A 23,071-nucleotide genomic window follows, 5' to 3' on the forward strand; every position below is an offset into this window, starting at 1 on the left:
AAACATTTAAAATGATTAGAAATAAAATACCACATATAAAAATTATTTTAAAAACATTAAAAACAGGTTAAAAACATTTTATATTTTCAAATAAAATTTTATTTTAAAAAACATCAAAGAACAATTTTTAAAAATTGTTCTAAGAATCTGTTACCAAACAGGTCCTTATGTTTTATTTTCTTATATTCCCGCTCATGGAAATGAACCTATATAGCATAAGGCGCTTTATTCCGTCTAGGTCGAAGGAACCAAACATTTTCATTTTATCAATGATTTTAATTTAATTGAGAATTAGGAAGAAAAATATTTTAAATTTTATATAATTTTAATTCTCTATTTTAATATATAAAAAAAAGGGAAAAATAATTTTGAAAAAGGCCTAATTCCTTTAGTAAATTATTAGATTTTAATAACGGAAGAATAAAGTGGGAAAAAGTTAAAAAGTAATAGGACAAATCCAGTGGGTCGAATAAACATTTTTAGTATCAGAATTTGACTCAACATGGGTTGAGTTTTGATAGAAGGTTCGAAGGAACCTGAATGTAACTCTTAACGGTTGATATTTTATAACATTTGTATTGTACATATAATTATATTTAATTTATATGTTTTTAAAAGTTTTTATTATTATTTTAAAATAATATATTATTTATTATTTAAATTTTGATATAAATACATAAAAAAAAAAAAAAAAGTTAAAAAAGGTCCTTGTAGCCAACCTAACATGACCTTGATTCATATATCTTTCTATTCCAAGTTTAAACCGATCAAATCAAATTTTCAAGCAGATTTTTGTTTTATAAAATATCATAAAATAATTTTTAAAAAATAGTTACCAAATAGGCTCGTATTGTTTTCTAAGTTTAAAAAACAATTCCCAAACGGATCATTTTTTTTTTTTCATTCCTTTCTCAATTCGGGTTTAGACAAGAATGGACCCTATTAAAGGTCAAAAATAGCATTCTTTCCTTCCAATCAAAACTGTTTCTATTCTATCTCCTATGATAAGAAAACTAAATCAAGCTAAAGATAAAGATTTCCTTTACTGTTCCTGCTGCTTCTTTTTCTAAAGGATCACCACCATGAAACAGGGCCTAAACCATCATAATCAAGTGATCCCTGCAAAATAGAAAACAGAGTATTGAGCAACCCTAGATAAAATATCATGGAACACCAAGAGAACAAATTCAGGTGGCACCCATATAAGTGAATTGAGTTTCATAAAGACAGATGCCTACAGTGCCTCACTCAAGGATTGCTGTGGAACTACTAATTTCCTTATTGAAGAACGCACAGCATTTAAATCAGATTGGAAGCAGAAAACAAGCCATGATATGCACCTGGCACTCTCGGTTAACAGGAAGCAAATTTGATAAAAATCCAACAAGACTAAAATTTAATTTTTCCATCTGATTTTGTCCATCCACATGTATTTGTATATAAGAAATGTAAGTGGATGAAGTTCTAGAGATGACCCTACTTCTAGAGATGAAAAACCCTGAAAGGACGAAGTTCAAAGAATGAATTTACCATAATCATCATAGGGGCAAATGGCTTTGACTCTTTTGGTTGCTCAACTGGAATTGGAGGATAACTTACACTCTGAACTTGGAACCTTATCTGCAGCAGAACGCCAAAAGTTAAAGGCAAACTGCAACTAGAAGTTTTAGCACAATTATAAAACCGTCCAGAGAATAATAATACAGCAACTTAAACCTCGTCAAGCCCATCTATAGGAAATTTTTGTTCTTGATAATCCCATATCCATATGACTTGACTCCTGGAATTCCACAAAAGGATAAAAGTAGGATGTTACACATATAAATGTAAAGAGTCGCAATGAAATGAACGAAAATAACAAATGAAAAAAAGAAAGCAAATAAAGAAAAAGATAATGATTGAAGATGAAATTCTGAACAATCTAATTTTAATTCTATTAAATAAGTTAATGTAGGTGAGAAAAGCTTACTTATTTTCTGGGTCAGGCTCACAATGGCATGGATTTGGCATAAGATGGACAGGTATGTAGATGTCATCAAAGAATCCAAGAGATACTGTCCATTACAGATTCAATATCAGCAGTAGGCAGCCATTATACAGGTGTTATTTGAAATAGAATTCACAATTTGCAATTCAATAGCAGGATGGCAACTTTTTTTCACTGATGAAAAACCAAAGCATGCCTTAAAACAAGGTTTATTTCAACATAACAAAATTCTGATATCCACTCTACACCTTCAAAAGCTACCTCACTTAGACAGGGGACAACTAAGGAGCAACAGGACCTTGGCCAAAATGAAAAAGCATAGCAGCAAAGCCAATAAAAATAATAACCAACTAGAAAGGACTAAACCAAGTATCTAACTAAGATCACACTCTAATAACCCCAGGTATTCTGCCAATGCTTCAGAAGGTGACATCGAAACTCATGAATCATGTTAAGGAGCAACAATTATCAAGTTGTGAAAAGAATACTTCAGAAGAAAAAAAATGAATAACATGTTCCTTGACAACAAGTGATATTGATTATAAGTCATGGACATGTTTTTAAACAATTTCCATCTCTAACTCTGATTTTGCAACCTGTCTTTGAGAACCAAGCAGGCCACTTCTACAATGGAGCTAGACAATGACTTACAGGATTCAACAGCACTTCCCAGGTCTAGTAAGAGTACCACCAACTGGTACATATCATTTTCATCCAAATACTGCCAAGTTCCAATTGAAATACCATTGACTCCTAAAGCCTTTTTTTTTTTTTCATCTTGTGTGGCAAAAGCCAAAGAAAATGCACTGACAAAAAGGACTAATATGATACAGTTGAAGGCCCATGAGTAAGGGCAAGGCAAGGAAAGTAGTGAGAAAGGTGAATAACCTGTGATTCCACGAGTAATATGGTTCTAGACATAATAAAGTGTCAAAAATGGATTTCAAGAACTGAACCCAAGTGATCGAAGTTCTGTTGATTTGCTTAATTTTGACTCAAGTTGCATCATTTCTCTAATTCTCTTGGTAGAAGAAAGGGACAACTAGCCACAAATATAGCAAATATCATGGAGTAATTTTGACTCAAGAAGCTTCTAGTTCTCTGGAAGGAGAAAGGAATTTCCATGATCAGCCCAAAAAATAGCAAATATCATGGCTTCGTGGTTGCCACTAGTTAGTCATAATCTAGGATATGACACAGAATATTCCTTCAAAGGCAGTATTTCTCATGAATTTGGAGGGAGTGCCTCATTGAATGAGCAGGTAGTTTACATAATCCAACAAATCTCTAATCTGGATATTTGATAAGTTGATCCCCAAATCAAGGATATTTTCAACCCAAGGTATTTAGTTGAGTCCAAAGAACTGCAACTGGCAACAGATAACATCATATGCACGAACAAGTCTAAAGAGAGCACTGGGCACCTCAGCAGAAACCACACTTGATAAACTCATTTGTATCAAATATTAATGATTAAAATCATTTAAATCCAGATAAATTTTTCTTTACATTATCCTAATAACATTTTTCTTTCACTTAAATGCATTGAGATCATAATGCACAAAATAATAGCATTACTCCCAAATCAACCCATCTAATTGTCCATTCATCATAACCAAGCAACCATGTTGTCAAAGTCATGTGGTGCTTGAGCACCAGTTTTAATAAGTTATCATCCCATAAAGCAAATTAAAGTTCATATTTAACTTCAGACCCACCAAAGACGAAACAAAAATTGGCAGCACCCAACAGGTCAGAATATGTGCATAAATACATACATTGCAAGCACGTGTGATGAAATAGATAATACAAATGCAAAGATATTTTGATTAATTCATAATCAAATAAGTAAGAGGCCTTAAGACATACACTGTAAGCCATTGGCATCGGATTCTTTAAGTTTTGCAGTGATAATCTCCCCGACAAATGGACGAAACATAACCAGTCTAAACTCCACCTGCCAAGATACCATGATTTTCAATTATTATATGAGCAAAAACTTTGGACGAGTAGGACACTCCATAAAAATTGATTCAGCCTATCATCTTTTTCAATTCAGTTCAATTTGAAAACAGCATAATACGTGGGCAAAGCCACAATCCGAGACAGATAAATTATGAAACCAAAATTTTAGATCAAGTATACCGTATAGGTTGAAGCACCATCCCCAGGAAAGACAAAACCACCATCAATAGACCTGATATCATAAACAGAGATACACAGCCCCAAATTCGCAAGAACCTTCATCACAACACATCCTTTTCAGACCCTCGACTGCTCTGAAATCACAATAACAAATGAAAAAAGCAAAGATAATGCTCAATCTCCAGACCTTATCTAAGAATAGACTCTCGAGCTCTCCTTTGATGGCTTCATTGAGAGGAAGGTCCAGAAGATGAGGCGGTAATCGCAGTGTGTGCTCGATCAAGCTAAGGAAGAACATCTAAACCTAGAAAACGTCAATTCCAAACTGAAAATAAGTTGCAGAGCCAGATTATTACAGAACATTGAACAAACTAAAGTGAAAATCAGTCTCAACGATGCTCTTGTTTGTGTATGGTTCTTCAGTGAGATTCTGGTTGATCTAGGGTTTTAATCTCGGACCCGTCACCGTTGCCGGCCGGAGATCATTATTAAATTGTTGTGAATAATAAAGATCAAAATGATGTAAAAAGTTCAAACAAATTCCGCTTAACAGTGTTCGATGAAAATTGTTTTTAAGTTAAACTAAAAAAAAAATCAGTATTTTATAAAAATAAAAGTCTTTAACAAATTGTTTTTAGAAAGCGTTTAAAAAAAACTGCTTTGATAAATTGTTTTTAATTTTTTTTTTGTTTGATTTTATAAAAAATATTACAAATTTAATTTATATAAATTAAATTAAATTTAATTCAGATGTTATTAAAAATAAAAATGGTTTTATAATCATGTGAATAATAACATTATAATATATATATAAAATAATTTATTATATATTACAAATATTACCGATTGATTGTGTAAAAGCATATTTTAAAATATGTCAAGTTTTTCATTTTATATATACATTTAGTATCGAATTATAAATATAATATTTTAAAATATTTTTATTTAATTTATGATTAATTTGATTGCTTTTTAAAATTTAAAATCATTCTTAAGAATTAAAAATTAAAAATTAAAAATTATTAATTATTTTTTACTTAATTTATAATTTATTTACTTAAATTCAAAAAAATATATTTTGTGTTTATAAAATAAATCATAACTTATAATATATCAGTATTGATCTTTTTTTTTTTAATGATTATATTTATTTTTTAAATTCCAAATTATCTTAAAAAATTGTTAAACCTATTAATAAAATAAATGCAATTTGTCACTTAATTGAACTTTATAGTGAGAAAATTTATAAAAATATAATAATGTGAAAAAAAAAACAATAAATCTATTATGAATCAATTTTTATCCATAAATTTATGATATTAATGAGTTTATTGTTTGGATTCTAAATTATTTTAAAAAAAAATATTAAACATGTTAATGAATCTAATACATTAAGTTTTGTTTTATTTCGAACATATTGGTCTAGTTAAAAAAATAATAATTTTATATAGAAGATAAATAATAAAGTTATTTTAGAGTGTCCATAAAATTCTAGTATTGATTAAATAATTTTTTGGGTTTAAATTTATTTTAAAAAATTATTAGACTTGTTAATAAATTCAACACATTAAGTTTTATTTAATTTGAAGTTTATTTGTCTATTGAAAAATAACGATGCCATGTAAAAGAATCCAATACATTAAGTCTCATTTAATTTTGAACTTATTTGTCTTGTAAAAATAATAATAATAAAAAATAAAAATAATAATAATAATTGTGCAAAAGATAAACAATAGTCATTATATACAAATTTTTGTCTATAGATTTTTGGTATTAATTGGATCATTATTTGAGTTTTAAGTTATTTTTAAAAATTATTAGACTTGTTAATGAATCAGACATATTAACATGTGTTTGGTACATGGGAATAAAGAGTGAGAATAAATATCTCGATCATTTCATTTCCTCATTTATTATTATGTTTAGATAAATTTTATGAAGATATGTGTGAAATAAAAAATGATTAGGGCATTAATCAAATCTCACTTATAAATGAAATTTTAATTTATCGCAAATAAGTGGTATTTTGATTCATTCATATATAAGAAAATATAAAATAGTATAAAATTACTATTTTACCTTTTAATTTCATTCATCAAGCCCCAATGTCTTTCATCCCATAATAAGACTATTTTTTTTAGTCTTATTATTTAGAAAAAAAAACTCTTAAAATTTATTTATTTTTATATAAAAATAAAAAACTTATTTTAACCTATGTGTATGTTATTATTGTCAATTTATTTATTTATTATTCATATTCATATTAATACCTAACATTAGAATTGAAACAAATAATCATTTTAATATTCAATTTTTAGGTCCATCCCAACACTATAAATGAAATCACCAAATTCATTTCCATTAAAAAAAAAAAGAATGGAAATAAAAGATTTATTTTCCATCTTCTATTCCCGTGTATCAATCACCTCCTAAATTTTGTTTAATTTGGAGCTTATTATCTATAAATTTATGGTATTAATTAATTTACTATTTAAGTTTTAAATTATTTGTTAATAAATCTATCCCATTAAGTTTTGTTTTATTTGAAATTCATTTACCTAAAAAGAAAAAAGAAAATAGTGATTTGTAGAACAAAAAAAATAATAGGGACAATTGTGTTTTTGACCTAGTTGGGTCAAAAAATTAAGTTTTGGTCCATATAAGTTCACCATTTAAGTTAAAAGATAAAGTGTGAAAATTTAGAAGAAAGATATAAATTTTTTATTTTTCCAAAAACAACCTTTATTGACTATGAAAAAAAATAGAAAAATATTAATTAAAATTTTATTCCTTATTTAAACCTCAATAAAATTTAATTTAATTTAGTGATTTGGAAAAAAATACAACATTTTCCAAAAAAATAAAAATAAAATATTATTATTATTATTTAAAAATAAAACATATTGGAAAATATATATTTTTAATATTATGTATGTAAAAAATAACTAAAAATATGCAAAAATTATTATTTTTAAATGATATATCTTTAGAATATATTTAAAAAAAAGTTTTCTAAAAATAATAAAATTTTAAAATAATTATTTAAAAAAATAAGATAAAAAAGTTTACAAAACATTATGGTAGAAAATCCTCAAAATTAATTATTTAATCCAAAAATATATATTGTCTCTTCACATTTTATATCATTCTTATCAATTATGCAACTTTTATGGACCAAATCTTAATTTTTGGATTCAGCTGAGTCCAAAACACAATTGTTCCAAAATAAAATCGTTCTACACCAAATTTTGTCCATAAATATATAGTATTATTTGGTTTCCTTTTTGAGTTTTAAATTATTTTTAAAAATTATTACACTCTTTAATATATATATATATATATAATTAAATTTTATTTATTATTAATATTATTGAGTTTCATTACTTTTTAATATTAATATTATGGGTTTTTGAATTTCAAATTATATTTAATAATTAATAAATTTTATATATCAAATACAATTTGATTTAAAATTTTTATATATCAAGTATAATTTGATTTAAAATTTAACTTTTAAAATAATTTTTTAGAGAAATTAAAAGAAATACAAGTGTAATTTAAAGAAATATCATTTTTAAAAATGTTCCATATTAAAGATTGAAAGAGAATCCTATCATGTTTAATTTTATTTGTTTTTATTTATTTTTAAATATTTTATGCTTTTATTTTATTTTTAAAAACCTAAAAAACTTCTTTAAAAATTGTTCTATATTTCACCATGTATTTAAAATATATTTTTAAAAACTGGAAACCAAAAATATTAAAAAATTTTAAAAACAATTTTATCGGGAAATGTCAAATGGATTCTTTAAATTTTTAGAATTCAATCCAGATACAACCTAACTCAATCTTCAGTTAATTTGAGTCACTTTCTAAAGAAATTTTTTGTATCATTTTTTTTTTTTTCATTTTTGAAAAACTATTTTTCTCCAATTTTTTTATGGAATTATTATTTTTATTATTTAAATTGAATGATTTTAGGCCTCTCACCCAAATATCTCTTCATTCTCTTTTAATTGGTCGGGGACGAAGCTATAAGAAAAAATTCTTAGACTCCACCAAAACAGTCCAAATAAGAAAAGGACAAGTGGACAAATTCTTGTCTTTGATTTGTTGATCAGAATCTTAGGGCTACAACCTGGAATTTCAAAGGCCCATACACCACATATTTCGATGAATCCAGGATTCTCTGGATCAATCTATTGGACTCCAAAATTCCCATTTTCTAATTTCCCATTTTCCTTTTGAAAATTTTTGGTACCACCCGAATAATAGCTGTGTAATATCTTACCATTTGAGGTCTGGGGTGGATAAGCACGAGATGATGTGATATTCACGAAAAGGGAAAGGGGGGATTTGAGGCTCGGAAACTTGTTTTCTGATCTTGGTTTTCCTCTGATATGGCTGAGCTTTGTTTGATGGCCTGTCATGGGTATCCTCCTGGGCTTGTCTTTCACCCAGAACAGGGCATGTGCAGGGTCTCCAAGGTAAATTTTCTGGAAGATTTACATGGTTATTGATAATTTTTTGTTTATTTTTCTGGGCTTAGTGATCTGGGTTGTTGGATTTGTTTCAATTGTGCGTGGGATTTACTGGTTTTTTGTTGAATGGTGATTTTCTGATTTGGGTTGTTGAAATATGTTCTGAATTTCTGACTGTAATTGGGTTTGATCTGTTACTTATTTGTGGCCATTAGGTTACAGTCTGTTAATTGCTTTTGTTGGGTGGGTATTTATTTATTTATTTATTTTTTATTTCTGTAATTATTCATGATTTGTTGTTTATGATGATTAATCTTTTTCCTCCAAGGGTGATGTTATGCAGTGCTTGGGTTGTTGATATACGTGCCTGTTTCATGGGGTTTGTTGAGTTTATGTTATATTCTGTAATTCTTATTGGGGTTTACTGTTTCATTCATATTTTGGTGGTGTTTCTTTCGGTGGTTGTTGATGGTATATTTATTGGGTTTAATCCTTCTGGTGATTTAGTTCTTACTACTGGCCATGTTGAGTTTCTCTTCCAATTTGTGATTAGTTTCAAGTTCTAATCATTTCCAAATGAACTTCACATAACAAGGCAAAGCTCAGGTTGTTTTACATGTGTATTATTTGAATTTATTATGTTGTGAGTTGGGTTTTTGAATTTTGAATTTCGACACATTTGTAATTCTGATTTTGTTGAGTTGTTGTCTGATGCCCTGGTTTACAACCTTAACTTTTCTTCTTCTTAACTGAGTTTCATAGAAACGTGGACACTTGTTTGTTAATCATATCACTAGCTTGTTCAAACTATAAATCCATATGGGTTGTGATTATTAATTAGATGAAAATTTGTACTGGTTTTTATTGTTTATTATTAGGTATATGATGATTTTATCATTGACTATTGTTGGCACACTCGCATGAAGATAAATCATAGTCCTTGTACTTCTACATTGTTAGCTTTAATAGAAAAGAATGTTTGCCTTTGTGCTTGTAAATTGTTCTGTTAGGTTCTTCATCTATGGCAGATGGGTTCTGTAGTTTATCTCTCTGGTATAATTATTGTGTTATCAGCACTTGTTGTAAATGAAAAATTCAGTCCCTTTTGAGATTTTGAACTACTGATTCCTAATTTATATGCTACCTTTTGTATTCTTGGGTTGGTTATGCAATAGTTTTGGTGATTGGTCCGATTCTTTCAATATCTTTTAGCAGGCTTGGTATATTGGATTATATCGTTATGTCATTGGATTATATCATTGGCTTATGTCATTTTTCAAATTTATAGACATCTTGATTGGTTAGAGTTTTATAATTATGATTGTTTAGGTGAGTTGTTTTGTTGATTTTACGGTCTTAATGTTAAGGTAATGATTTGCATTGGTTACTCGCATTCTTAGTTGCTTCCATCAGATGATGAATTCTTGTTAATCTTTTTTTAACATAGGATTGTCAACCTCTTTTGGGAAGTCCTGGACCAAGACAAGAGTCGACAAGATCGGGTCTTAATCTAAGGCCTCTTCAACGGGAGGAGACCTGGAAACCCTTGAGTGGGTTGTTGGAGTCTGACCAGTTTGTGAAGATTGATCAGACTGTTAGCAGACATGTGCTGCTTGATGCGCAAGGTTCACAGCTGATTAGTTTATGCGTTTTCCTTTAATGATTCGTATTTTTATAATTTGTCGCACACTACATGAAATTCAAAACCATATATAATGAAATTTACTCTACCTTGCTATGTGCACATTTTTATGATATCTAATTTTTTCCACAATAGGCCAATTTCATATATGATCGGTTAACAGATTTCAAGCAATACAGTTATAGCTATTGCTAGTGAGGTGGGACGCTCCTTCTCTTGGGTTCCTTGCTCAATTAATCATGCCACAAACTAGTTAGGCAAGCAATGATCGAAGTGATTGGATTTTTTTTGTTGGAGACTTTTTATTCTCCCAGAGTGTATAGAGTGGTTTTAACGTGTGTACATTGTTTTTCTGCTTTCTAATCAGCAATTGTACATTTTGGAAGGATTGCTTATCCTTCTCTGTATTTACCATTTAATGCAAGGAATATGTTTATTTTTTATTAAAATAGTTATTTTCATTTCTGGTCATGATTCAATTAGAGGCTGTGAATTTGTATTCAGATCTGATGCAAATCAAAGTAGAATTATTACATTTATTTGTTGTTTCTGAGTGCTCCCTGTACCTTTTGTTGGTCATCCCAGTTGCTTATTCTAAATTCAGTTACTCCCATGGGGTAGATTACTGTTTGTCAAATAGAACATCTAGGTTACTGGAGAGTTCAGGGGCCTCTGTCTGGACTCTGGTGCAGTGGTAAACATCTCAGGCTAATAGACCTCTGCAGGTTCAAATCTTGACGACAGCCTCTTCATTCATGATTGTCAAAGGTGAAGATGCCATCCAACTCTCCACTCTCAAAAACCTGCTTTGCCAGGATTAAATCTGAAGAATGACCTTTGGTTCATTAGAAGAATGTAACCCAGATAAGGATGCTGGTTGCATAAGCAAAAAAGGTAGGGAATCATAAATGGACATCAAGCTCTAGGAAAACAAGTGAATAACTTTCAAAGCAGATAATGATGGGTTTATTACTCTATTAATATAGCTTTGATCTATTACATATAGACTATTGCTAACTTAGTTGTGGCACAATGATCTAAAGCACTAAGTGCAGGGATGAGCATGGTGTGAGTGTTGGTGGTGAAAGAAATTCTTAAACAATAACTATGGCGTTGGATAGGATGATATGACTGAGCACGATTCAGGCAGTCATACTTTCTTTTGTAGCATATCCTTTTTTTTCACTGTGATCAAGTATCTTATTTGCCTTCTTGTTTGGGCTGCAGACACTCTTCCAGGTTCGGTACTCTTCAGCCTTGCAATTGCTGAACAATGCACAAGACATGAAAAAATCCTGCAGTTCCTCATGTCCAGATCAAGTGAAATAGAGAAAGGTGAACTAGATTTATCTGTGCTATCTGATTTAATGGGAATTCAGGCATCTTCGACCGGTATGCAAGAGCAGCCAGTGGATCCTGGTTTTTGTTCTTGCTATCAGGATACTGAGGCTCAGCCTGCTCTTATTTACCCAAGTAGTGAACTTCATGCCCAGAAGCCATTTGTGGATTTTGTGGGGGATTTGGCCCGTAGTTCAAAACTTATCGTTCACCCAGATGGCCGAGTTTCATTCATGGGCACTGGAACTGAGATGAAGGATCTACTTTCAGTTGTTGCTGAGTTTTACTTATCAAAGAACTCAACTAAGCATGGAAAGCAGTCATTGCTGGTCCCCCACTTTACTAGGTACGGATAATTTGACACTCTCCTCTGTATAAAATGAAAATTTTATCTAGCAATATGTTTAGGCTAATCCACAGCTTAGTACATATAAAAAAATTTATGAGTGTGGAGCTTGTTCCATGTTTGTACCTGCATGCTTCCTATTAATACCATCCTATGGATATGATGACTATGTTGTAAGGTCAGCCTTAACTCTTTGATTTGATTTGTTAAATCTACTGGCCACCTCTTTGATTGGCCTTAGCTCCCAAATGGATGACATTTTCAATGCCTATTTCTATTAAAAGGAAAATTGAACTCTGGTATTTTGCCCCTTTTGTTAAGCATCCAGTCATACTTGAGCTTATTTTTGGTGGTAATGTTGTTTATTGTGGAATCAGAATATCTTGGATTACTTCGTTGAATCTCCCTACACACATGCACACGGCATTTTTCTTCCTGTTAAGCATCTAGTCATACTTGATCCCATTTTTGATACTATTGTTGTTTGTTGTGGAGTTGGGTTACTTGGTTGGATCTCTCTATCCCTTCTCACGCACATGCACCAATGGATTCTTCCTCTTTTTTTTCGAGTGCACATCAGGCCTTTTCTGTTGAAAAGAGAATGTAGACAATATATGAGGTTATTGAAGTGAAATGCCTGTTATACATGATAGGTTAAATTTAGTTTGATATTTCATGTTTGATTGGATGATGCACTGTTGGAAGTTTTTGCTCTTAAATTGAATATCTCCCAAACATCTTATAGTTTTGCACTGAAATTGAGTTTTATTCTTTTTTTTTTTTTTCAATTGATTTTTTTTGCTCGTCCTATGATCATTGTATCAAACAGGCTGGAGCGGGCTGATACCAAAGGGTCTTCTTTGAAGGTTGAAACTGTGGTTGCTCCTCTTAAGAGGTATTTGACATATCTATTCATAAAAAAGCTTTTAAATTTGAAGAGAACTTTTATTTTGCTTAAACTTACTGGACCTGGTTCTTGCTCTAACAGGGTAATATTGGTCAGGGAATTGTTCAAAACTAGGCAATTATTTTTTTTTTCTTTTCATATTTTAAATTTCTGTTTTACTATTTCTTCCCAAATGATAGCTTTAAGTGTCCAAGGTTATAAGATCTAAACCAGAAAGGGAATCCGCAATCTGGGAAAAAATTACAAAGCAAAATCACCCACTTTGATTTCATGGAGAACAAGGTGAAATCAATATAGAATCAAATAGAAGTTTTGAATATTTTATATTTAATTTAAGTGTATTCTTGAATACTCTAGCGAGCTCCATCAAGTATTGTTAACAAGAACGAAAAAGTCCCACAATGATTTTCTCCATCATACCCAGGTTATTGGAATCAAATGCTGAATCATTTGATTAAGTGGTTGTTTTATTGTACTTCAATAAAAGAACCACAAGATGCTATGGTCTTTTACTTTTCTTAATGCTGATGTGGTGAGGGATTACGTTTTCTTGACCGACATGGTGGAATTTCTCTAGATGGTATGCAAGCATGAATAATAAGTATAAACTTTTCAGATGGCTTAAGGTGTAATATTAGTTCATTCCTTTTGTAGTTGCTAAAACCTTCATTACCTTGCCCTTTTTTTCTCTTATGCATGTTACTTCTTTTGCAGTCCTGAGAAAACTAAGCTCAAGCCATCTCCAAAGAAGAAGAATGGAAGGAAGGGTTGCAGAGAGAGGGATCTCTACGAAAAGAACTATTTCCATGCATGTGAAAGCCTTTTATCCATAATGATGAACAAGAGGCAGCAACGCAAAACAGCATTCCTTTCCCTAAAGAAATCTGGCCCTGAACTACCTGAGCTTCTGACCCAGTTCTCTGCTGGCATTGCTGGTACCGGCCTTGCTGTTCTCTTCTCTGTCATCTGTAAAGTAGCCTGTGGGAGGGTGCCTTTTTGTGCATCCAAATTCTTGAGTACCGGATTTGGGTTTGGCCTGGTTTGGCTGTCTTGGGCTGTGAATAAACTGAGGGACACCGTTGTCCATATAAGCAAGAAGTCAGGCAAGTTAGCTTTGAAAGAAGAGGAAATGATGAAGAGAGTGGACAGAAGTGTGAATGAGATTTTCTTCAGAGCTGCAACAGTGATGACAGTCGCAGTGCTGAGGCTTGTATGACCGTCAAGATTAAGCAGAATGAAATACTAAATATATTGAAAAACCTTTTGAGGGAGAAGTGAGCACAATTGTACATGTCCTAGCTAAGCTGAGTGATGATGGAACGGGTTCTGCAGAGTGGGTGGGTTCAACTCAGAAAAATGCGCGGAGAAAGAGCCAAAGCTTTTGAAAGAATCCATCCAGTCTTGAGGTGGCCTCAATTTTGCATGAGCTTGGGCTGCAGCTGATCAGCAGTCGGCCAAGTTCTGTGGAAATTGATGTTTGGTTGGTATGATGCTTAATAACTGGAGGCGTATATGGCTAGACTCTACTTGATTCAAGCACTGTACATGCCGTAAAGTTTAGCATGAGTAATAAAACTATTTTTCGCCTTCATTCTTTCTTGTTCTTATTGATTTTTATTGAGTATGGTTGGCCCTTTGGAGCAGATTTTGGCTCATTTGGGGTCTGATCAGCAATCTGAAACATGAGATGTGACGAAATAGGAGTATGAACCTTTTCTGCTGCTCTTTAGGTTCAATTACTGAACCTGTACTGAGCTCAGCTGACTACCACTGGTATGAACCTTTATTTCAGTTTGCAAGTGGAAGATTGAATCTTTCCCCATTCCACATTTGGGTGGGAGAATGATGACCAAGAAACCTTACATGGCAGAGCTCTTCAGACTTCTCATGAGGTTCCAAACCTTGAGGTGCTAACCGTCCCCACCCAACCAGCGCCAAACACCAGATAATCAAGGATATTCAACCAAATACAGGAATCAAACCCAGACCGTGTGCCTCAGTTGTCTCTGTCCTGAGATGAAGGAAAAGCTTCTTAACAGGGGATACAAGGGGCAACCTTAAAATTTGAGGGCTTGAGCAATTAAAAATCCATCCCTAACAGGCCATTGCTGCATTTTCTTGGGGCTGAATGCACCCTCATAACAGGCATCTCTTGAATTAAGAATAAATAACTTATGGCTGCGAGCATTGTCTTCAATTTGTTGTGAAGCAACTGAAGAAGAGAATATTAAGCACTAAATAGTGTTCTCTTTCCATGGCAAACAAAACCATTTCTAAGTGTAAAATTTTATATAGAAAACTCAAATATTTACATTTACTCTTTAAAATAATCCATTTTGGACCTACTAAAATTGCATTACACCACCCATGCTGAAGGGCCCATGTCAAAGCATTCTAGTCCTCTTCAAGGATTTGTAAAAAATGTATAAAGTTCTTTTTTGAGTTTATAGACCATTTTCCATTCCTAACAACAGAGAACAGTCTTTAAGAATAATGACCAAGCTCATCCAAGCATTCTTTAGATATATTTCATATCAATTAATGTCAAATGTTCAAAATTAACTTGAATCAAACACTCCTAGGTACCATAAGCTATTATCATTCAAACCAAATTGAAGAGACAAGCATAAATATTCAAACAATTTCTTCTACTTTATGAATTCTTCCATTGAAGATCAGAGCAAATGAAATTACTCAACTTTGAACAAAGAGATAAGTTAGAATATGTAAATTCCCAAGCTGCCAGCAATGGTTCCTCGGCTGTTCTAACAGGATTTATTCATCAATAAACACAAATGGGGACCGTTTCAAAAGTGATCAAGACAGGTTGACTAATTATACACTAAAAAAAAACATTGAAACAGAATTTTCTGTATAATTTGTAACTCATACGAGCTAATAATATCTTAATGCCGAAAACAAACAGATCAAATGCAGAGCATGTGCCCAATTACCAGATGCGTATTTCCAAGGAAAAGAAGTCCAGGTTTTTTTGGGGTGTCAACCCTTTCTTGCAAAAATAAAAAAACCTAGGGGACCCAAGACTGCAATCAACTTATTACTTTGGAAACTACACCTGCGCCGACTGTCCTACCTCCCTCTCTCAAAGCAAATCTTTGTCCTGTAAAATTGAAACCCAAAACAAAGTAACAAGATTTAGGGCTTTCCATTTTCCCAAATGCAAATGTATAATACTGGTTAAATATTATGAAAGAAAAATAACATAAATTGTTAAGATAAACTGCCATGTCATAAGAAAATAAATAGAAGCTATGACCTTTCTATTTAAGGAAAAAAGAGAAGTGCAGTCAATCTCTCACACGACTTGAAAAAGCAAACATGACAGCATGTATTGGCATTGGTGTGGAAGTATGTATAGTGATTTGTGTCGCACCATCAACTAAATTTATTATGCAAACATGAAGACAAGCCAGAGCAAGTAGGTTGCATATTCAAATACACAACGAAAAGAGTTTTGTATTACCTATCAAAAAACAATGGAGAAAAAAAAACTACAATGAAAAGAGCCACACCTCTTTTGTCAGTCATTGAATTTTTGACAAAGATGAATGTGACACAAATTCAAGTGTTTTTCCATATGGCACAGAACACAGAAGTACAAAAACTACCAAACCATTTAGAATGTGATGCATGAAAAATGCAGGATCAAGCTGTTTTCAACCCTGCTTCCCCTTCTTCTCCATGATGAAAAGAGGCACAACATTTTCACCGTAGGGCTTCTCACAAAATCTAGCCCAGTGACTACCACCCACCCCTCAATGAAATGTGCAAAACCAATAGTCCATAATAAGAAAATGAATGGAAAAAATAACTACTCAAAAGGAAGGGATGATGCAGAGGTCATCGTGTTTTAAGTTTCCCACCATGCAATCAACCCCACTTTTCCATTGGGCAAAATTCAACAGTTGCATGTTAAAAATGTTCACAAGTGCCATTAATTTGTGCTTACCAATATTACAAAGATGACAAATAAAATACAGTAAAAGCACCCTATTAGGAAGTCTAACAAAGTGGCATCTCCATCAGCAGGCATAATCAGCCTCACATAGATGGTAGTACTTTCAAAAATTTATTCTACAAAATAGTTAATGATATCAAAATAAATATCATAGGCAACTATGCTTTAGAGTTGAAGAGGTAAGTGAATGATTTAAAAAAAAAAAATTAAAATTTCATTTCCCAATCTTCCTATTTTTATTTGAAAGATTTAATTTAAAACATACCAGCTTCAAGAGGAACAGCAGATATCAACTCGAAAACTGCTGTAACATTGTCCCCAGGCATAACCATCTTAACTTCTTCAGGCAATTGAACCTTCCCAGTGACATCTGCAGTCCTCATATAAAACTGAGGTCTGTAGTTTGTGACGAAGGCAGTATGTCTTCCACCTTCATCTTTTGTCAGGACATATATCTCCGCTTCAAACCTCTTGTATGTTTTGCAAGTACCAGGCTTGGCAATGACCTGTACAATAAAAAAAAGAAAACATTGAATCACATCCTTTTAACATAAATACTATTAACATAGTTTCAATTTCATAACATATCATTTTAGGATAACCATATTTAATGTTTTAATGCTTCTTGTACTGCTAATCAAAACAAAAAAGAAAATGATCTTTTAGCAAATACACTGTATAAAAAAAGAGTTTATGCCTAAACTAAGGTGGTATAAGAGAAAGGTGGAAAATGGTTACCGAAAACTCTTTGACAGGAAAAGCTTTATTGTTGAGTTATAAGTATTAGAAGTATCTTCTAAAAATCAAGTGTCAAATTTAACTACATAAAATTTTTTAAAAAATGACAACTAGAAAATTCATAGGATAAAACTGTATACAACCATTTAAATAACCTATTTGTGATATTTTAATATAAATATTAATCTGATCCACACGAGGTCCCAAATAACTGTTCAACATATTTTTTGGGAAAAAAAGGGCGCCTATTAATAGAAAAAAAAAAGAAAAAGAATTTCAATTCTAATAATGCTTTCGATTTTGCAATTACATATAAGATATTAAAATCAGAACTTTTATTCTATAGAAATTTTAGAAAATAAGTTTGCAAATATAATATATGTTTCACCTATAAGTTACATGACATATTAATGATGCATTATTATTATTACTATTATTATTGTTGTTATTATTAATTTTTCATAATAGATTAATATTCTAGAGCAGTTTAAGTATAATTGCAGACCTAAGACCCAAACAAATTAAAAACTAAATCAAGTTCAAAAACATTTAAAATATATTTATAAGGGGAAAAAATGACATAAAAATATCTATATGTTTTTTTATAAAGATTCAATATTTTAAAAAATTTAAAGATAAAAATGTAATCCAAAAATTATATATTCTTATAATTGATTTACCATGTTTAGCAATGTGAAAAGTCAAAGTTTTATTCACTTAAAGTCTGTTTGGAGTGATTTTAAGAGGGGCTCAAGTCATTTCCTCATAATTGGAAATGTTTTTCTTATAAAAATTAGGTATTTGGCAAACTTTTGAACAACACTTTAAAAAAAATAAAGAACTTGAACTGACACTATAAAAACACGTTTTTTTAGTACGTATCCAAACACGATTCTTTTTAGACACATTTCTAATGGAAACATTATTAACAAAACCGCTATAGCTAAAAACATTTTAACAAGAATCGCTCCCAAACATGCTCCTAATAAATAAATTTTGATAGAAAAATTAGTGATAAGTGGTGTGAAATTTTTGTTATCAAACAAACTAAAAAAGTGGGACCCAACAATTCTTTTTGTGTGATATAAGGTGAAATACAAATGAATAAATATTTTTTCCTTAAAAACCATTTAAAAGTTGCATGATGTGTGATAGTTAGAAAACTTGTGTCTTGAATTAAATAAATAGCAAGTAAATAACTGATGATACTCATCTAAGTAATTTAGACTATGCAGTAAAATAAGTTTGCAGCTTAATTAATCAATCCCATTACCTGTCCACGCTGGATGTCTTCCCGTTTCAGGCCACGAAGAAGAAGACCTACGTTGTCACCAGCCTAATAAACCAAGCAAACCCTCTAAAATTCAATTTCTGCTGATCAAAATCCTTATTAAATTGAAGGAGCAAATGAAATGAGACACTTACTTGTCCTTGATCTAAGATTTTCTTAAACATCTCAACACCTGTGACTGTGGATTTCAAAGGACCACTCTACATAAAGAAAATCAATTTTTAGGATCAATCTTTTTATGGTTTGGTGTGAGACTATAAAGATCACAATAGAACCAAAAGCACAAAACGCTTCATAACACCAAAAGTATCAAATTAAATTTGCATAGTCACACCTGTGTTAACCCCAAAATCTCAACTTCCTCTCCAACTTTAATTGTTCCTTGTTCAACACGACCAGTAGCTACTGTTCCACGTCCCTGTAATACAAAATAAAGCTCAAATGATGCTAAACATTGAGGAAACTACTTTAATAATCACAACAATAGGCTGCATGTTCACAGCCATTAATCATCACAACAGCCCATATGTTCAAAGCCTAATGTCATGGACTTGGGTGTTTCCTAAGCACCCATGTGACGTTAAGTCAACATTATTCAAACTTAGCTTGTTAAAGGAGACAATATGAAAGAATGGAAGCTTTTATTAAGCTCTCAAGTACTAAATGGGTCCAACACCTATTTATAGGTGACTATAGAGGTCCAGAAAATACACAATTCTAAAGTATCCTAACAAATCTAGAATACTTTAGAGACTACCTAGATACAATTCTAAAATACTCTAGAGACTACCTAGATACAAGCTTTGTATGAGATGTATACAAGAATTCTCTAAACAACCCCAAAGACTCTCATCCAACTTTAAAGCTGTGTGGATGGCTTTGGGTCTTTCTAGAAGCTTCCTGCCCCTGTATGAGCCCAAAGTTGGAGGTCAATAGACCAGAATGAGACACTAAGCAGCATAATTCCACAAAATCATATTTATAATTTTACAATATGACAATTTTTCTTGAGAATATACAACTCCATAAACATTAAATCAAAAGGTTCTGGTTTGTAAAAATGAAAAAAAAGAAGAAGAAGGTAACCAAAACACTTGCAATAAGTTACAATTGGTAGTAAAAATGTTTTTGACTTGCCTACACCACAAAACCCATTGAATCTAAGACAACATTAAAACTGAGCTTGAGATTAAAGAAATTAGTTTATGCTGTTCAGTTTACCCCAGACAAATTGGCAAAATAAAACTGAGTCAAAGGAGAAAAACCATTGATGCAAATATGCAGTTCATAACTCCAAAACAATGTTGGACAAAAACAATGCCAAGTGAATGTCATATTACCTGAATTGAGAAAACATCTTCAATTGGCATTAGAAAAGGCTTGTCAAGCTGTCGCACAGGGTCAGGAATATACTCATCAACAGCATCCATTAACTTCAAAATAGCCTGTTTTCCTATTTCTTCATTAGTTCCCTGTAAAGCGCACAAAGCCGAGCCCCGAATGATGGGAATTTCATCCCCAGGGAACTTGTAGAAGCTAAGAAGCTCTGCCACAAGTACGAGCTCATGTGAAACGCTTTAAAATTTATGGTATCGCCTATGCAAGAATTATAAATGACTAAACAAGGGACCGCCTTACCACGGAGTTCCATTTCTACAAGGTCCACTAACTCTGGATCATCAGTAGCATCAACTTTATTTAAGAAACAGACCAATGATGGCACACCGACCTATAAGATGCGTGAAAAAAGGATTCTTACACATATAACCATGTCATAGAAGCACATAACATAAGGGCAACGGCTAAACACAGTTCACAATCATTTAATAGTAAATTCCCAACCTGGCGTGCAAGTAGAATGTGTTCCTTTGTCTGTGGCATGGGCCCATCAGGAGCAGAAACAACCAGAATACCACCATCCATTTGGGCAGCTCCAGTAATCATATTCTATAAATAATCAACCAATATCATCAGATTGATACATGAGTACAAAAAACACTCCAAACAAAGAAAAGGCTAACTGTGTATTAGAAGACAGCCCAGAAATGCAAAATGTGAGAAGATGGTCCCTTCTATAAAAATACTGAATTCATCAATCCAAACAATCCAGTGTATTATGATATTACACAATTAAACTCCAGGATTATATGATACCAAATATATGGTGCTAATCAAGTCATCATTAACATCCAAATGTAAGCTTTTTCTCACTGAAAAGTAAAAATAATAAAATTCAAGTTGAATTTTTTTGCAGTCTCTAGTCAAAGCACAGGGAATGCAATAAGTTGTAACATGGAATTGGATTTTCAGATGGCTTGCAGTCAATGAAAAGTAGTCAGCTAATATGTTTTCTAATGTAAGTGTAAAAATGAAAAATCCTGTTCATATCCAGAATCCCAACTATAGTCATTCTCTTGAACACTCTGGAATGTAGAGACAGCAAAAATCTCAAATAAATTAAAATATTTTCTTTGTAAGAATATTAGTCATTTTCTTCTTCATTATACCTTCACATAATCCGCATGTCCTGGACAGTCCACATGGGCATAGTGCCGCTTAGCAGTCTCATACTCGACATGGGCCTGCAAAGTCAAATCCAATTTAGGTTAAGCTGTAAACAAAATTTCAGAGTTGTATATGTTAGGCTGAGCAAGAAAACAGCTACACTAATGTATTAATCTCAGCGTAATGAAACATAGAAACCAAGGAAAACAACAAGATGTCAACCGTTGCAATTGTAATTCCTCTCTTCTTCTCTTCAGGAGCCTTGTCAATTTCATCGAAGGCAACTGCCTTTGCTTTTCCTTCCTCTGCAAGCACCTACAAGAGGCAAAGAACGAGTTCAGGTACTAGATAAATGAAAGAGTCCATGTTTCAAGCCAGATAATACTCATTCAAGGGAAAAAAACCATCTCCAAATTTTAAAAAAAAAGAGAGATAATAATAATAATAAAAAAGAACTGATTCATAGAGACAATTGATTCAACAACCCAACCTTTGTAATAGCAGCAGTCAATGTAGTCTTCCCATGATCAACATGCCCAATAGTTCCCACATTAACATGAGGCTTTCTGTCAGAAAAAAAACATTACATATAAATAAAAAGGCGATTTAATTTACAATTGAAATAGATATGAACTTGCTTTTCCTATGATAAGATAAGAGGTCCAATTCTCCCATTGGAAGCCACTCCTCCTCAGAGCCTTTTCCAAATCAAATTCCCCACAAAAATGAAAGGAAAAACAACAAAAGAAAATTTCGAATCTTAAATATTCACCATTGAAGACATTTGAAAAACAAAAACTCACATTCAAATGGACCCACATCTGCTATTCAGGAAAAGAAACAAGACACAAAAGCAACATTTTAATTGCCCTTTTCACCTCTTTTTCCACCATTCTCTCACCAACCAAACAGAAAACAAGTGCCAAAATTTTCCACGCTCTTCTTCCCCATCACAATGTCCAGTTTTCCATTATTACCAGCAGTGTTAGTTGCATTATTAAACCAAACCCATTACTCAAAGAAGACACAATATACACATGTAAAAAGAAAAGGGTAGATAAGAATGATATTATCAAAGAATCAAGTTCAGACTTTACGTGCGAGTGAAGGTGCCCATAGATCGCCACCATGGAATAGTGGGGGGAGGAGACGAGGTTGAGTCATTTGGAGAGATGGAGAACTGAGTGGAGATGGATCCCCGACAGGAAGAGTAGATTTTAGAGGAAAGTGGAAGAAAGCGCCTAGAATTAGGGTTTCTGAGAGCAACAGAAGCCATTGATGAAGAAACCCAAGAACACGAGTGCAGTGGCGGAGAGGAGGGTTTTAGGGTTTTAGAGAGATGTAAGGAGAGAGCTGATGGATCTAAAAACCCTCTTTTCCTGGAATGGCCATAAGTACCCGACCCGAAATTCATTCGGGTTTTTACATTTTTAATTAAAATAATATTTAAAATATAATAATAAGAATAATAAATTAATTAATTAATTAAAAACTCTCCATAATTTATCTGAATAGATTTATAAATATCAAAATTAAATATTAGGATATTTAGTATTTTAAAAAAATCTCTTTCTCTCTTTATGAAAAAAATATAAAAATAAATTTAGAATTTTTGTAATTTTACTATTTTTTAAAATGAATTTTGATTATAATAAAGGACAAAAATATTATTATTATTATTATTATTATTATCATTATTATTATTATTTTCT

General features: G+C 31.8%; 3 protein-coding genes across 3 annotated transcripts; 1 reads left to right on the forward strand and 2 right to left on the reverse strand.

The window, feature by feature from the left end:
• Positions 1-850: 850 nt before the first annotated feature.
• On the reverse strand, positions 851-4,691 carry LOC100263218 (uncharacterized). The gene is made up of 8 exons (XM_059737849.1): positions 4,527-4,691; positions 4,320-4,436; positions 4,133-4,228; positions 3,857-3,944; positions 1,970-2,054; positions 1,717-1,780; positions 1,531-1,620; positions 851-1,119 (listed from the first exon to the last, which is right to left on the reverse strand). The coding sequence occupies exons 2-8, from the start codon at positions 4,428-4,430 to the stop codon at positions 1,075-1,077; spliced, it is 579 nt and encodes a 192-aa protein (XP_059593832.1). The 5' UTR covers positions 4,431-4,436; positions 4,527-4,691; the 3' UTR covers positions 851-1,074.
• A 3,360-nt stretch (positions 4,692-8,051) lies between these two features.
• Positions 8,052-14,437, forward strand: LOC100259706 (uncharacterized). The gene is made up of 5 exons (XM_002274242.4): positions 8,052-8,619; positions 10,061-10,238; positions 11,483-11,939; positions 12,769-12,834; positions 13,561-14,437. The coding sequence occupies exons 1-5, from the start codon at positions 8,533-8,535 to the stop codon at positions 14,060-14,062; spliced, it is 1,290 nt and encodes a 429-aa protein (XP_002274278.1). The 5' UTR covers positions 8,052-8,532; the 3' UTR covers positions 14,063-14,437.
• A 1,042-nt stretch (positions 14,438-15,479) lies between these two features.
• Positions 15,480-22,753, reverse strand: LOC104879774 (elongation factor Tu, mitochondrial). Its single transcript, XM_010653804.3, has 12 exons — positions 22,457-22,753; positions 21,850-21,925; positions 21,582-21,674; positions 21,362-21,436; positions 20,697-20,801; positions 20,493-20,583; positions 20,195-20,400; positions 19,189-19,272; positions 18,989-19,054; positions 18,837-18,899; positions 17,091-17,331; positions 15,480-15,967 (listed from the first exon to the last, which is right to left on the reverse strand). Exons 1-12 carry the CDS (start codon positions 22,633-22,635, stop codon positions 15,897-15,899), a joined length of 1,350 nt encoding a protein of 449 aa, XP_010652106.1. The 5' UTR covers positions 22,636-22,753; the 3' UTR covers positions 15,480-15,896.
• Positions 22,754-23,071: the final 318 nt, after the last annotated feature.

This window comes from Vitis vinifera, chromosome 7 (genome assembly GCF_030704535.1).
Source record: "Vitis vinifera cultivar Pinot Noir 40024 chromosome 7, ASM3070453v1".
Taxonomy (NCBI): Eukaryota; Viridiplantae; Streptophyta; class Magnoliopsida; order Vitales; family Vitaceae; genus Vitis; species Vitis vinifera.